We start from the raw sequence: 16,181 nt of genomic DNA, 5'->3' as shown, positions 1-16,181 counted from the left end.
CCCGTCTCTCTCACCTGGCTGAGTTTTCCGCCCTCTCCCTCGCCTGACTGTGCCCTCACTGCCTGTCTCAGTGGTTTACTCTTACCCTCTGCCCCAGGTGGTATTACGACAGTCTGAGCCGTGGGGAAGCGGAGGACATGCTGATGAGGGTCCCCCGGGATGGGGCCTTCCTGATCCGGAAGCGAGAAGGTGCCGACTCCTACGCCATCACCTTCAGGTAACGGGGACGGGGTGGGGGTTCTGGACACCCCACTCAGAGGCTGAGTGGACAAGTGCAGAGGGGTGTCGTGGCCTGGAACTCGTACCCCACACACAGCGTGCCCTGCTACGACAGCAGCAGTAGTGACTCACAGTGACAGTGTGAGTCTCCCTGGGTCATCTAGAGCAGTGTGTTCAAGGTGAGCCCATTTCCTCCTCTGGTGGCTCTGGAGTTGGCATTACTGCGGGCCCATCTGTCAGAGGCGGAAACCAAGCACAGAGAGGTCATTTAACTTGTCAGAGCAAACAGCCAGGAAGTGGTGGAGCTGGGATTTGAACCCAGGCAGCCCAGCCCACCACGCTGTGTTCCTCTGACCCCCAGCTGCCACCCCGGGGTGCCACGGGGCAACCATTTAACCATGATCCTCTGGGGCCGTGGCGCTCTGTGGTGACTGCACCCTGGTTCCTGAATGACTTCTTCCTCGTGTGGTGACAGTGACTCATTTCCTCATCCACACTTCCGAGGACCCTCAGCGGGGTCTCAGTGACTGTGGCCATGGATTCCATTCTGACTGCACTCTCTACCACTCTCCCTGGCTAACTTGTCACACGTCGATCACCAGGCCTTTCTTCCTCGGTGCTTCTAAATAGCGACAAACTTCCCACCTCTCCATCAGCATTCACCATTCACACCCTCCAGGGACCCCCTGTGAGAAAATACAAGCAAAGCCAAACGCAAATCACCTTGGTAGGAGGAAGAATTGAAAGGGAAGCTGAGGAGCCAGGACCGTAGTATGAGTGGTCTTTCCAACCTTCCAGAATGTTCTGTGAGTTCATGGACTGCAGGGCTAGAGGCTTGTGCTTAACCAAGAAGTCCCTTAGCCCTCAAAGGCTGCCTCCCACCCCTCCCACCGAGGGACCACTTCATTTTAGCATTCAGACCTGAAGGCTGGCCAGCTCGTCCGTTTCTGTAGAAGAAATGCTTCCAGAAGCTTCCTGTATGTTCCCAAAGTCTTAAAAGACTCCCAGGCACTCAGAGGGTTCTCCAGAAACTCAACACCCCAGTGCCCTCTTGTAAAAAGTTTTCAAATTAACATTTCAGTACAGGGCTATTCCGTGAATATGTCTCCTTACTGAAAATGAAAACATTACAGAGAAGGCTGAGACCCAGCCTGGTTCTCCCAGTCTCCAACCTTGTACTTGTAAGAAGCAGTCTCTTAATTGCTGCCTCTCTCTAGACCTTTTCATTTTAAAAGTGAGTTTGCACACATACATCTGCATGGACCTCACCGAGATGGGACTGAGCCAGTGGCTGTAACTGATCTCAGGAGAGAATGTGAGGCTGGCGTCAGGGCCAGGCCGGGTCTCACGCATGCACACGTGGGGTCGCTGTGAATTGGAGCCAGCTCAGCGGCCTCTCACATCTGTGTGGAAAACTTTTTGAGATGGAAAATCCAGATGATGTTTTGCATGTGAGTATTTTGAGCCATGCTTTAAAAATACTCGTTTCACTCTACAACTCACGTGTTCATAGGAGCTCCTTTCTGATATTTTTAAAAGAATATTTAGATGAACAAACTATCTTCTTAAATAAAGCTCTGAAATGGAAGTCCTCTAGCATATTTTTTTTAGAATATTTTGAAAAGGGATCCTTGTTTATTTATTTTTTTAAATTTTATTTATTTTTGTGTGTGTACCATCAAATCAGATCTGACTGGTACATGAGGAGATTGTCCCTCCTTCCCCGGCAGAGCATCTGGTGGATTTGAACCGTGCGCCTCTGGGATTGTAGTTGCAGCTCCTTGCCACTAGACCACCAGAGCTCCCCTGGATCCTTGTTTCTTTAAAATGGTAAATGAGCCTTGAAAGCACAGAATGGTTAGAAGAGGAACAGCAGGTACATAGACACCAAGCCCGCAGATTGTAGTCTTTGTTAAGACACCCCCCAGCCCCGGCCTTTGTCAGGTTGGAGCCTGAACTTGGACTTCTTGTGGATAAAAGCTGAGAAGAACCTGTGTGGACTTTTCCCTCCTGCCTCTTACGTCGTCTGTAGGGAACTGTACTGACAACCCAAAGTTGACGCCTCTCAGTGGCTCAAGTCGTCCCGTGGCTCCGAGGGAAAACAGTTTCCTCCCATGTGATTTTCAGCCTCTGAAAACCTGTTGGAAAGTGAGCTATGAGCCTATTCTGACTCCACAGCTATGAAGGAGAGTGAGCCCTGTTTTCAGAAAAGACCCCAAACCTAAAGGTTTGCTTTCCTTTTGAAGGCAGTCCTTTTGTTATAGTTGATGGGCAGTTGGAGATAGGAGATCAAGACTTTGATCAGAATCAGACCTTCTCTGTCTCAGGGCCTGGACAGTATTTCAGGCTCGGGTGTGGCTGTGGAGCTTGGCCTTTATAGCGTGAACCCCGCTGCTGTGAGGTAATTGTGAACACAGCGACCCTGTGGTGCCGAGGAGAACGACCCCAGAGGGTTTTCAAGGCTGTCAATCTGTGCCTCCTCTTCCCCTGAGGGTTCCAGCCACTGACCTTTAGATTGGCATACCAGAGCTTAACCCACCGTGCCACCAAGGTGCCTTGCAGCTCAAAAGCAGCCGTTTGATACAAATGATCTTGACTGTGTACCGATAAAACTTTATTTACAGTCTGGCCCCCGGGCCTGAGTTTGCCAACTCTTGCTCTGAATACCCAGCATGTTCCTAAAGGTAAACCCTGTGTTTGGGGCAGAGGGGGGCCTGGAGGAGCTGCCTGATGGCCCCCTCGGCATGTCTGGATGGCTCCCCACCTCCAGCTTTAACATGGTCTGAGTTGCTGGGGGGTGCAAACCATTCATGCACTGAGTCACTTAGAGAATGTTTGGAGGTTCACGTCCGCTCCGAGGGGGCCTCAGAAACAAAGGCCTGGCCATGTGCTTGTGAGGAATCTACCCTCATGACCCTGTGGAGAAGCGCTGTGTTTCCACCTGGAGAGGAGCCCTGGCCGTATCCTGTGGGAGGCCGGCGCCCCGTTTAGGTGGCTGGCCCAGGTCTCGGGTGTCTGACCCTGCACTCTCCTGTCCAGGGCCAGGGGCAAGGTGAAGCACTGTCGCATCAACCGGGACGGCCGGCACTTGGTACTGGGGACCTCGGCCTACTTCGAGAGCCTGGTGGAGCTGGTCAGCTACTACGAGAAGCACGCGCTGTACCGTAAGATGAGGCTGCGCTACCCCGTGACCCCCGAGCTGCTGGAGCGCTACAGCATGGTGGGTGTCACCTGCCTGGGGCGAGTGGATGGCTAGGGCCACGGTCCAGCTGCCCCTTCACCCCCCAGACCCCTGAGCACACGGTGGCTGGGGTCACTTGGAGGGTTAGAACCAGAGTGGGACAGATTGTGGGGACCAGTATGTGTTGTAAGACCCTGGCTTTCACTGAGCCCTGGAGGGACCCCAGTGGACGGGAGATGACCTGGCTCCCCATCTGGTTCGTAGTAAATGGACACACAGACAGGGCCGGGAGCTGGCTGGCTCAGAACGTGGGGTACTGGGGAGCCCCAGGCTGGAAGGAGGAGTGAGGGCAGTGGAGGCGTGAAGCTTAGGAGAGTTTGTGAGAACAGGCTGCTGTGTCTGGACCCAGGAAGAGGGCCAAGGCGGGGTCCGAGGACGGTCGGGGCAGTCCTGCCCACTGGGGAACGTCAGCCCTGGGCTATAGCGGCTAAGGAGACCTGCTGGTGCATTGGGCTTTACATTGGTCTGTTAACCAAAAGGTCGGCAGTTCGAAGCCACCAGCTGCTCTGCTGGAGGAAAGTGAGGTAGTTGTCCTGTAAAGACTTAAATCCATAGAAACGATGATGGACGGTCACAGTGAACTGACACGGACTTGAGGCCCTGGGTTTGGAGCCTTTTGTCAGGTGGTGCAGTGAGTTAAGCATTAGACTAACAACCGAAATGTTGGTGGCTTGGACCCACCTTCGCTCCTCCGGACAAAGCTGGGTCATTCTGCTCCCCTAACGATTGCAGCCTCGCAGACCCTCTGGGCGGCTTGCCCTGCCCTGCGGAGTCACTCTGGGTCACAGTCGACTCACTGGTGATGGCTTTAGATGATCCAAGGAGTTGTCGCCTGTGGGACACACCTCATGCTGGCCAACTGGCCAGTGCCAGCAAGGAGTCAGGTCGTTGGCACAGTTGCCTGCAGTCGACCCTCACGGGGGTGTCCTGGCCATGGCCCATGGGCGACCGTAGGGTGGGAGTGGAGCTTGGTGCCTGGCACCGAGGAAACCAGGAGGGGGAGCCGCCTTGGCTTTCCAGCATCTTCCCGTCTCTCCCCATGAACTTGAAGTTCATTCTGTGAGGTCTCCATTCTACCAGAGGACCCTTTGGAACTAAACCTGTTGCCATTGCGCTGACCCCGCTCATGGCAGCCCTCCGCCCTCACAGAAGGAGACAGGCAGGACTTTCTTCTGAGACAGCCCTAGGTCAGCTTGAACCGTCAACCTTTAGGTTGACTAACCCTGGACACAGTCTTGGGTTTTACAAGTCAGACAGAAACAAGAAACCAAAGACCTTCAGTTTGTATATACGGTGTATAGGTTGTCCCAAGAACACAGGTGGGCCATTTATTTTTCTTTGCTCTTTTTTTTCTCATTTCAGGAAAGAGACATAAACTCCCTGTATGACGTCAGCAGGATGTATGTGGACCCGAGTGAAATCAGCCCGACGGTGGGTACCGATTCCTCCTCCCCCAGATCCCATGTCCCCGACTCCGTATTCCTCTGAGAAGCTCTAGTGCGTGGTTATATGTTGTGCTGCTAATCTCAACACCAGCAGTTTGAAAGGCTTTGCAGGAGAAAGAGAAATGCCCTCTTGTAAAGGTTTATAACCTGGGAAACCGTCTCTCAGGTCACAATGGCTTGGAATCGACTTGATGGCACTGTTTTTGGGTTTATGTTCTCTTGAGAGAGCTCTGGTGCCTTGGGGTTAAGTAATTCAGCTGCAGGAGCCTGCGGACGGGTTTTGTTTTGTAATTTATCATCTCTGAGCAATGCTAAGCCTTCTTGGGAGGAGATGGAGTCAAGCAAAGGTGTGGGTGAATGGAATTGTATGCACAGAGCCCTGGGGCCTAGCTATCAGCAGAGACTTTCACCAGCGCTATGGAATGCCTGCTGCTTCTCCTGGGTGCACATTTGGCCAGTGCTAAGGAGCTTTGGCAGAGCCTCCAGTGGTTTGATGGATGATGGGCGTGGAGTGTCTTTGGAAGGACACTTGAGCACACGTGACTTCACCTCTCTGTTACATCACTGATAAAATGGAACAGAGAATAGCACCTTTCTTGTAGTGTCCTTGTAAAGATCAGGTGTAGATAAGTGCAAACAGTTCTCAGTGCGAAGCTAGCTGTCAGGGAAGTGAGGTTAAGTTAGCTGTTGTCGGCTAAAGAACCCTGGAGGAAGCGTGTGATGTGTCAGCTGTGGTCAAAAGGTGGGCCGACTCGGTGGCACCCATGAGCCACTGAGTCCCTGGATGGGCTAACACACAGTAACAGTAACACACACCAGATACTGTTGTAAGTGCTTGGGCACCTTGTCCGTCTTCACAGAGGCCTGTGATGTGGGCATTGTTTGTGGCTCCATTTTACAGATGCAGATACTGAGCTCTGTAAAGCTTAGATCATCCGAGTCTCAGAATGAGTCTGAGAACTTGTTTTCTTGGGCTGCCGTATATCATACTGCAAACTGGGCAACATAACTCTTTCAAGACGAAGTTATTTCCTGCTTTATTGAAACGATAGGTTTACAGTAACGGAAGGTATTTGGGATGAGATGGGGGAAATTGGTAATACGGATTTTGATGAAATCAGCGGGACACAGGTGTCATGAGGGGTCTTTGGGAGGAAGGGGCTCTCCGCTCAGATTCCCAGGATCACACAACCTCTAGTAGATGGCAGCTTGATGGAAAGTGAGGCAGCACCTTGCCTCCCTGAACCCGTGAAGCAGAAATGGAGGTAGACACACGAGTTGCGTGGGGCGCCGAAGGGTTCAGGCAGCAGCAGTTGAGGCTCCCATTGGTGGAGGTCGGGGTCTGCGGCAGGGGTGGCCGGAGCTGCTTTCTCCGCACGGCCCTGAGGGCGACTCTGGGTTTCGTTTCTCTCCCAGACTCTGGGTCCTGGGACACCTTGGGCTTACTGTCACATTGCTCCAGTCTGTCTCCGCTTTCACCTGGTGGTACGGGCTCTGTCCCCATTAGTCACATGGGATCTCCCCAGTCCTGTATGACACCAACTTGATGACATCTACAAAGACCTTATTCCTAAATCAGATCATATTCACGGGTTCTGGGTGCACATGAATTTGGGGGATGGGCACTGTCCAACCGCAGAGGAACCTTGGTGGCATGGTGGGTTAAACATTCGGGCGCTAACTGAGAGCTGAAGTGGCATGAAGGTGCCGGCTGCTCTGTGGAGTAGTGGTGGCGGTCGGTGTAGAGATGAGTCTGAAAGCCGTGGGCCAGCTGTCCGTCCTGCACGCTGCCAGGAGTTGGAATAGACTCTGACGGCAGGTCCGGTGCGTGAATGCTTGGTTGTTCACTCAGAGGCAGGCGGCTTGAGCCCTCAGTGGCTCTGCTTCCATAAACGTTTACAGCCTTGGAACCCGTGGGCTGCTCTGCTCTGCTCTGCCCCACAAAGTGACTTCTTGCTGCTGTTCTTTGCTGCTGAGCAGGAACCGACCCACAGCGCAGAAGCAGTAAATCGCACGGGAGGAGATGGCTCATTTTTCTCCTTCAGAGAAGCTGGCGGATTTGAACCGTGTGCCTTTGGGCTGGCAGCGCAGCTCCTTAACCACTAAGCCACTCACGGTGTTACTGTAAATTGGAATTTGCTTGATGACAGTGGGTTTGGGTTTGGGTCCCCCTCTCAAGATGGAAAGGAGTCCTGGTGGTGTAGCACCTGGCATGTTGTGTTGCTAACTGAAAGGTCAGTCCTTTGCATCCACCAGGTGTTCCGTGGAAGAAAGATGGGCGGTGGTCCCCATAATGATCTAAAGCCTGGGAACCCCGACAGAGGGTCACTGAGTCCGAGCTGACAGTGGGTTCTCAGGATAACGGAGCCCTAACGCTTAGCTACTCTCCAGCAGGTCGGCGGTTTGAACCCACCAGCCACTCCTTGAGAGCCAGGGTCAGCTTCCATAAGCATGTGCGGCCTCGGAAACTCCACGGGGCAATTCCATTCTGTCCTGCAGGGGTGCGGGGGTGGGGGCGTCAGAATCGTTCAGGGCAACAGACGTGCAGGATTTCCAGGGTGGTTGACCAGAGGCAGCAGAATCTTTGTTTTTGAGGAAACTGCTGTGGGGTCACCCCAAGGTGATGTGCCCGTCCCCTTCCTCGTGCTGTGGTGACCCGCCGTCACCAGCAGATGGTGCTGTAGGCTTGCTCCGGCTGATGCGGCTGCTGCCTTTTCTCCTGGTCCGACCTTTCTCCTCCTCGTTTCCCCTGAAAGCCCCAGAGAACCGTGAAAGCGCTGTACGACTACAAAGCCAAGCGGAGCGACGAGCTGACCTTCTGCCGGGGCGCCCTCATCCACAACGTGTCCAAGGAGCCCGGCGGCTGGTAAGGCAGGGAGCCTGGCGGGCTGGGCTGAGGGCCAGGGGACCTGCCGCTTTGGGGTGGTGCGTCCACCTGCTGCTTTGAAGTGGTGTGTTCCAGGCTGGCGTTGACATCCCCTGGGAAAGGGCTTGATGTGCTTTCCCGGGCAGGTGGGTCAGGCACTGTGATAACAAGCTGTAGGACACCACACACAGGAAGCTCTGGTGGGCCCACGGTGGCGTGCTCAACCACTAGCCGAAAGGTTGATGGTTTGAACCCACCTGGAGGCACCGTGAAAGACGGGCCAGGTGATCTTCTGAAAGGTCATGTCCTGGAGAGCCCTATGGAGCAGTTCTGACCTGCACATGTGGGGTTGCCAGGACTGGGAATGGACCAGACAGTGGCCAACAACACGTTGGTGCTGGGGCCTGTCAAGGTGACCACACCCTTAGCAGCCCTGCGGACAGCAGATCTTACCCTGCGCTCTCCCCGCACCGCGGTGCTTGCCACTGCTGATCTGCCCCAGTCCATGTCACAGTCACTCGGTTCATCTCGTTGACAGTCTTCCTCTTTCACTGACCCTCCACTTTCCCAGCGGGATGTCTTGTTCCGAGGACCTGTCCTTCTTGACAACACGCCCCAAGTATGTGAGACCAGGTTCCCCGTCCGTGGCTGTCAGGCGCATGGCGCTGCTCTGCCTCCCAGACAGACTTGTTTGCTCCTCGGCGGTCTGTTCTGTTCCGTTCTCATCTCTTAACACCACAGTTCAGAGGCTTCACTTCTTCTTTGGTCTTCCTTATTCATTGTCCAACTTCAAGCTGGACACAAAGCACTTGAAAATGCCGTTACCTGCATCAGGCGCTCCTTAGTCTTTATACTGCCATCCTTCCTCCATGCTGTTTACAACCTCTGAAAATCAGCTGAGTCTCAATTCCTCCTCAGTGGCAGTGAGTTTTGAGTTTAGCAGTTCATACACCGTCTATTAGAACTGCAGCTACTGTCACTGAAATCTTTCCCTGTGGGAGGCACTCAGCTAATTGCCGCCACTTGCCGTCAAAGTCAGTCTCTAATAGGACCCTGCTAATTTATGACTTTTCCTACTTTGCAGCCTCAGAATTCCTGTGAGGATTTTCTGTCCGGTCCTGCAGGGTGGCTGTGAGCCAGGCTTGACCAGGCATCACGGATATGCAGGATTCTGAGGTGGTGGTGCAGGCATAATCCTAAAGGAATATCTTGTTGAGGAAACAGCATTAAATCAGGTCACCTGATAGTGGGGAAGTGAGGCGTTCCCAGGTCACTCAGGATCTTGCCGTGCCCAAGCCTGTGTGTGAATTTAACCTTAGCTTTATACACTAGTTCTTAGTCCTTTCTTGGGCGCTGAGCCTGCATCTTCAGGCCAGGGGTACCTGGGTATATGAGAGTTTGGTTTCCTAGTCCTTTTACTCCCCTCCCCTTTGCGGGGGTTGGGGGGGTGGTAAGTTATTACCTATCAGTTTCATTTGCTTCACTTGGCCAGTGGTTCTTCTTGAAGCAAGTCTTTGTTCATCATGTGAGCACTGGCTGAGTTTTACGCTCCTTAAAGATGGACCTTCCTCCGCCACAGGATAGCCTGGCCGTACACACGGAGTGGCAGTTTGTGTCCCTTAGATGTCTCTGTATGTGAAACGCTATTTAAGGACCACCTGGTTGAGTCCATACCCTCACCCTGTTCGGTTGGCTCTGTCATTGCCTGCATTTCACAGATGAGGAAGCTCTGACAGGACTGTTGTGCTGGTTGCCCAGGGCAACACAGCAGGCGTTCGACTCAAGAGCCCATGCTCTCACCTCCTCTCTTTCCCATCATGAGTATGTCCTGTCCCTCCCCACACCCTGCCAGGGCTCAGGACGATGGAGGCCAGGGTTGACCTGTCACCTCCCAGGCTGGGGAGAGCGGAGGCAGGCCAGGAAACGGAACAGGTGTTCAAACCTTTTTTGAAAATAAGGAGACTGTCCAACCCGGTTTTCTTGTAGACTTCCAGATTCCAAGGTAGGTTTGAGCTGACTAGCTCTGCTGAGCCCCTACTGTGTACTAGGTGCTGTCGAAAGCCCCCAGCAAAGGTCACCGCATCTCCTCCTACCGGGAAATAGATGGAAGTGCTGGTATTATTCCCATTTTATAGGCTGAGAGACTGAGACACGGAGAACCTATGTTGCCAGTTCCTCCGTAGGGAGTGGAACTGGTGTTTGATCCCAAGCCTCCCGCCTCCAGAATCTTCTCGCCACTCTTGCAGCTCAGATCCAGCCCTTTGTGACTCAGGAGTGGGTACAGGCCTCAGAGCTGGGCTCCTGTCTTCATAGCTCTGACTTCACGCTCTTTGACCATGGCGTTTATTGCCGAGTGTCACAGTCACCAGTTTCTATTGGGTTAATGTGCAGCGACCTCACGTGTCCAGAGTAGAACTGCTCTGTAGGGTTTTCAAAGCTGTGGACTCTTGGAAACAGGTCCACAGGCTGTCTCCTGAGACACCTGGATTTGAACTGCCAACCTTGTGGTAAATCACTGGTTGAGTCTCTAGCCATTTGTGACACTCAGAGGCTCCAGACGAACATTAGGTGCCCAGTAAGGGGAGGATGTGGCCCAGTCACCCCGCTGCTGGCAGAGCAGTGGACCCCCCCGTGGATGGCTCTGTCACAGACAGCGGCCGGCCCCGTGGTCCTCAGCCCTGCCTGCCCCATGTCCTCACAGCAGCAACAGAGCCCGGGAGTGGGTGTTCACGCCACCCCACTGTCTTTCTCTAGGTGGAAAGGTGACTATGGGACCCGGATCCAGCAGTACTTCCCATCCAACTACGTTGAGGACATTGCAACCGCTGATGTTGAAGAGCTGGAGAAGCAGGTGTGCCCTGGGGCCCACTGAGCCATCTGGGGGGGGGACAGTCTGCACAGCTGTGGGTGTTCCCAGTGGAGCTGAGGAAGAAGGCGGAGCGAGAGACCAGGAGATTGCAGGCGTCCTCTGTCTGTCGTGAATGAAGGCCCCTGTGTGAGGAAGGCCTGCTGCATTGTAACAGGTCGTACAGGTGTGAACGGGCTGAGTGGGCAGAGAGGGCCCTCGGGACGAGGCCAAATGCAAATGAAACGTGTGTAGTTTGGACAGCCAGACACGAGACATGCTTGGTGTGCCCCAGTAAGCCAGCAAGTCTGACCGGAAGGTCGAAGGAGGCCTCGTGGTGACCTTGAGGACCTGGTCTCGGGGCACCAGCCTCATCTTCGCTAGAAGGACAGCCACTTTTGAGTAATGGTGCTTGGCACCCAGGGTGGTATCTCTGTAGTGAGGATGCTAAGGGAGGAGAGGCATCCGAGAAGGCTTCCTGGAGGAGGGGACTTGAGAGTCAGGGCAGAGTCCCACGGCAGGAGGCTGACAATGGGGAGTCCAGGAGGGATGTGAGCCCAGCAGAGGGCTCTGTCATGTCTGTGCTGCCCTGCCTTCACCCCTGTCCGTGACAGCCAGGAGGGAGGCCAGTCCCTGGAGTGGCCAATGCCACCATCCCGGCTCTGACAGGGATGGCTCGGAAACAGGGTGTGCAGTGGGAGGCAGTTCTGGGCAGACACCTTTCAGACTGCTGTTTCTTTGTTCCCTTGGACACAGGGAGCAACAGAAGGTTGCTGAGCTGGGCTGTCATTTGCTAAATGGTCCTGTTTCATAGTCATGCCAGACAGTGGGCCCAGAAAGGAATACTTTTGTTGTTTTCATTTCACTGTAGTAAGAGGAGAAGAAATGGCATCTATTTTAACCGTGCTGTGAAGGTTTTAAAATTGCTTATGGCAAAGAAATTTCCATTTTGATTTCTCACGGTACAGTTAATGACATTGAGTTCATCGTGCTGTCCAACTGTCACCAGTTTAACCATTTACTCCTAAATTTTGTTGAGGACACACAGAAAACCAGACACCATGTGACATTCATCCTGTGCAGTTCAGTGACATTGTTCTCCTTACCTGGTCCTGCACTGTCTCACCTGAGTTCAGGGGTGTTCACGGCACTGCCTGTTCTGCAGCCGTCACCACGTCCCAGAACTTTTCTTTCTTCAGCCCTTCTAGCAGGAGACCCCCATGCTCACCGCCCTGGCCCTGGAGACTAGTTTTAGTCTCTTGTGTTAGCCAGTTCTAGAAATTCCCACTTAAAAGTGGGAGCTGTAAGCTTGGCTCACTTTTCTCAGCATCATGTTTTCCAGTTTCATCCCATGTCTTCACCCCCTTTTATAGCCGATTGTATGGCTAGACACCCTCTTCATAACTGGGCAATAGTTCACTGTATGGCTGGACTTTAACTTTTCTACTAGAGGACACTGAATCAGGAGGGTTTTTATGATTTAACTTAGGTGATTTAGGTGAGTTTACAGAACAGATTGATTTTCCCAGATTGATTCACGCTGGGAAGCAGGAATGTATCCACTTCTTAAACTAGATGTCTCTAGAAACTGTACAAACTCTCTAAACTCTCTAAATGTACAGAAATGATGTTCTAAAACAGTTCAGGTCTTTTGTGCAAAGCTTACTCTGAGTTGTATTCAACTTGGCGCCACTTAACCACTGCTCAGTGAGACCAGTGCACTTCTATCTGGAGGAACACACTTCCACTTTGTACCTCACTCTTTTTCAATGTGCTGATGAAGTAACCTGGGTTTGCTGTGATGCTGAACCTTGTGCCATTGGGGTATCAAATACCAGATTGGTTTCCCAGTGTGGACAGTGTTTGGTGGAGCTCCCAGTTTTTAAGGCAGGTTTGGAAGCAGGAGTGGCATCTACTTCCTAAACCACATGCCTCTCAAAACTATGAACTTGAAGAAACGACGATAGTTAACGGAAAGGCATTAGGTCTTTTGTTCCTAGAGTCACTACGAGTCGTGCTCGACTCGACGGCAGTCGACAACTCATTTTACTTCATGACGTTGATATAAGTCCCGACATTGCAACTGCACTCTTCCCATTTCCACCCTGTGGTTCTGGTTTCCACTCATCCTTTTTACCTAACTCATCCTGCCTTTTGTGGATTTTTTTCCCTTTCAAATGCTGCTCTTTGGATCTTGGATGGCTGATTGTTCTAAGGACTGAGGACCTCCCTGGTGTAACTGTTTTGTGGGCCTGTTTGTTTGACTGAAAGTGGAGCCCACAGGAGTGAGATCAGCTCCAGGCTGAGACGGGGGCTATGGCTACAGTGTGTGGGGTCCACCAGGTTCTGTAAGGCCAGTCAGCCTCAGGGGCAGGAGGGTTTTGGAAAGCAGAGCCAGAGTTCATGGGAATCGTGTGAGAGCGGAGCCGGGGACCCACGGTGCACTTGGCCCGCCTGCTGCTCGTGGACCCATGGTGCCTGAGGCCTGCCTGGTGCCCGCGGCCCGCCTGGTGCCCATGGATCCACAGTGCCCGCAGCCCGCCTGGTGCTCGTGACCCTATAGTCAATCTTCTCTCTCTCTGGACAGATTCTGTAATGAAAATGCATCTCACAACAGCTCTCTGGGCAGCCTCTCTGCCGACGGGTACACTTTGAAATATCTTTTCATTATTTCTGCTCTCACTTGAGTTCTTTCTTCACAGATTATTGAAGACAACCCCTTGGGGTCTCTGTGCAAAGGGATCCTGGACCTCAATACCTACAACGTCGGTATGTGCACGTGCAGCCTGAGCCTGTCCCCTCCTGTTGGGGTCCCCCAGAGCTGGCCCTCAGTCCCACCAGGGCAGGGACGCAGCTGTCGCCACGTCCCTTACCTGCCATGCTGCGGCCTGGGAGATTCTTGGCTGGGTCTAAGGGTTTGCGTCCAGTTGGTGACCACTCACAATCCTGTGTCCACTGCTGATGTCTGTGAAGTGACTTTTCCCCGTTCTGTCCAGGACCTTCTGAGGTCCTGATCAGAGTATTGGCCTGTCTTTTGGGGGTACACTGTGTGGTCCACTGCACCCCGAAGTATTAAGGTTGTTTAGGCGTCCATACTGGGTCCCCACCAGTTGTTCTGCTTGGGTGACAGAGAGGGCTGGGGTGGGGGGGGAGGTCTGGTCCTGGAGGCTGGCTCCTAGGTGATGGGGCTCCTGCCTTGCTCTTCCGCAGTGAAAGCCCCCCAAGGGAAAAACCAAAAGCCTTTCGTCTTCATCCTGGAGCCCAAGAAGCAGGGGGACCCGCCGGTGGAGTTCGCCACCGACAGGGTGGAGGAGCTGTTCGAGTGGTTCCAGAGCATCCGGGAGATCACCTGGAAGATCGACACCAAGGTGGGCGCCACACTCTCCTGCGGCCGGCACGCTGCCCGGGCGCGCACACAACGGGGGAGAGGGACATGAGGGGGTCCAGGGCACAGAAGTGCTATCGTGAGGCGGTGGCTAAGGATAACTGGGCCCCTTGGTGGACGCTCCCCTGCGGCCGACACGCTCACCTGCTGTCCAGGTGCGCCCAGAGCAGGAGCAGGCCTGAGTGCTGCACGGAAGTGAGGGACAAAGACATGAGGGAGTTGAGGGTATAGGAATGCCATCACGAGGTGGTGGGTGGGGATAGCTGGGCCCTTTGGGAACCCAGGCCTCCCCTCACCCTCCTGAAGGTTCCGTGTGTGTCAGTAACTCCTGACATCCTGTGCCTGGTTGGCTTCTCTTGGCTCTACCAGTCTTGTGATGAACGCTGTCTTGTTTCCAAATGCTGCAAGTGGCTGGCATCAGGGGGTTCTCAGAGCTCCCTCCCAGGCCTGGAAGTAGGACTGGACCCTGAGAATACAGAGCCACAGACACCCCAAGTTCTCCCTCCAGGAGCCTTCACTTCTGTCGAGGGACCGGCACCCTGGACGGGCATGAGCCGGTCAAGGGCTGGTGTTTCCTTGAGAAGGTGTCAGGTTTGAGACAGGAACTGGAGGCCTGGAACTGGGGGACCTGGACGTGGAATCCAGGCGAGGCCTGGACACAGCGAGCAGAGGTCTGTGGGCCTCAGTCCCTTTTTGTGCAGAGTAGGAGCCACACCCAGGGGTCAGGAGGTGAACAGCGCTGTGAGAATTGAGAAGAAATGGCAAGGTTTCCAGTGCTTCCACTGCTTCTACAGCTGGGTGGAGTTTTGGGGTTTCTTGAAACTTTTTACTGTGATTTGGGTGAAAGGTGAGAACAGACTGGTCTCCTGTTCAGCAGTGCAAACAGCTTTGTTCCATGACAGTGACTGCTCTCACAGTGCAGCAGCACTCCTCCCAGTTCCTCCCTGTGGTTCCCATTTTCACCCAGCCTTCCGTCCTCTCCCTTCTGCCTTCAGAGCTTTCTGCCTGGGTAAATGCTGGTCTTGTGTGACTGGCCAATTATACTCTGAATGGAGTTTCTCCCTGGTGCTATTGTTCACTTTACAGACCTACCCACCTGTTGTCTGTTGTGTCATTACAGGTGGGGTAAGGTTAGTTCAGCTCCAGGCTTGACTGGTCTCTTAAGGGCCAGAGTCTCAGGGGTTCTGCCATCTATGGCAGTGACCCAAAGTGTTGATCTCAAGACTCCTCAGGACCCATGGGGACCCCATTGATGCTGGCACTGGTTACAGGGTGCCCCTCTTCCAAGGTATAGAAGGGTGTTGCCCGGCAGGCACTTGGTCCCCCATTATCCCCTTGGAGTGAGGGGTTATGTCATCTTCTTTGGAAGATGCTCCCTCATGGGCCCATCAATGTTTTCCTCTTCCAGCATCCAGCCAGGGGTTTCCCATCGGGTCCATCATTCTCCCCAGGGCTTGTCACTTCCTCACCAGTCCCTGGGGACTGAGCCAGTGTGGCCTGAGCTAGTGACCGACAGGGCTGCCTGTCCCCTCTCTTCCCGACATGCCTGCGGGGCAGTAGTGCTCTGAAGCACGAGGGGTTGCCTCTGCCCAGTTCTCATGTGCAGACCGTCTGCTCTCTCCCTCTGGGTGAATCACGGGGTGGCTGTCCTGACCTGTATGGCATCACTGGTCACCATGGGCCCCTCTGTGTCCTGTCATTTGGGCCTTCTGGGCCTCTCTGGCTGAGGATGGGGAAAGACAGGAGCAGTGAGCGCTTGTCGTTAGGTGCCATCGAGTCACCTGTGACTCACGGTGACCCTGTGAACAACAGCTGAAGCTGTCTTATCCTGTGCCACTGGCCCATGCTCATGACCTCCGACATGCGTGAGCCCACTGTTACGGTCACTGTATCCGTCCATCTCCTTGAGGGTCTTCTATCTCTGACCCTCCACATTTCCCAGCATGATGTCTTTTTCCAAGGACTATCCCTCCTGACAACATGTCCGAAGTCTGTGCAACAGTTTCCCCAACCTTGCCTCTAAGAGCCCCGAGTGCACTTCCTTCTGGGCAGGCTTGTCTAGCAGCCCCTGGCATATCCAGTACCCTTCTCCAGCACAATTCAGAGGCTGCCATTCTCCTCGTCATCTGTATTCATTGTCCAACTTTCCAGTGCCTAAGGAACTAGAAATACCATGCCTT

General features: G+C 53.7%; 1 protein-coding gene across 1 annotated transcript in view; it reads left to right on the top strand.

Annotated features, from left to right (window-relative positions):
• The window catches only part of PLCG2 (phospholipase C, gamma 2 (phosphatidylinositol-specific)), a 135,789-nt gene that overhangs the window by 95,931 nt on the left and 23,677 nt on the right, over nucleotides 1–16,181 (top strand). The window contains 8 exon segments of the mRNA XM_006888806.1: nucleotides 29–217; nucleotides 3,259–3,439; nucleotides 4,823–4,891; nucleotides 7,578–7,580; nucleotides 7,662–7,771; nucleotides 10,526–10,622; nucleotides 13,319–13,385; nucleotides 13,827–13,984. Of these exon segments, the coding sequence (XP_006888868.1) occupies nucleotides 29–217; nucleotides 3,259–3,439; nucleotides 4,823–4,891; nucleotides 7,578–7,580; nucleotides 7,662–7,771; nucleotides 10,526–10,622; nucleotides 13,319–13,385; nucleotides 13,827–13,984 (874 nt within the window).

This window comes from Elephantulus edwardii, unplaced genomic scaffold (genome assembly GCF_000299155.1).
Source record: "Elephantulus edwardii isolate Elephantulus edwardi_28Jun2011 unplaced genomic scaffold, EleEdw1.0 scaffold00072, whole genome shotgun sequence".
Classification (NCBI taxonomy): Eukaryota; Metazoa; Chordata; class Mammalia; order Macroscelidea; family Macroscelididae; genus Elephantulus; species Elephantulus edwardii.
The sequence above is the reverse complement of the archived record's forward strand: the minus strand, read 5'-3'. Positions and strand labels throughout refer to the sequence as shown.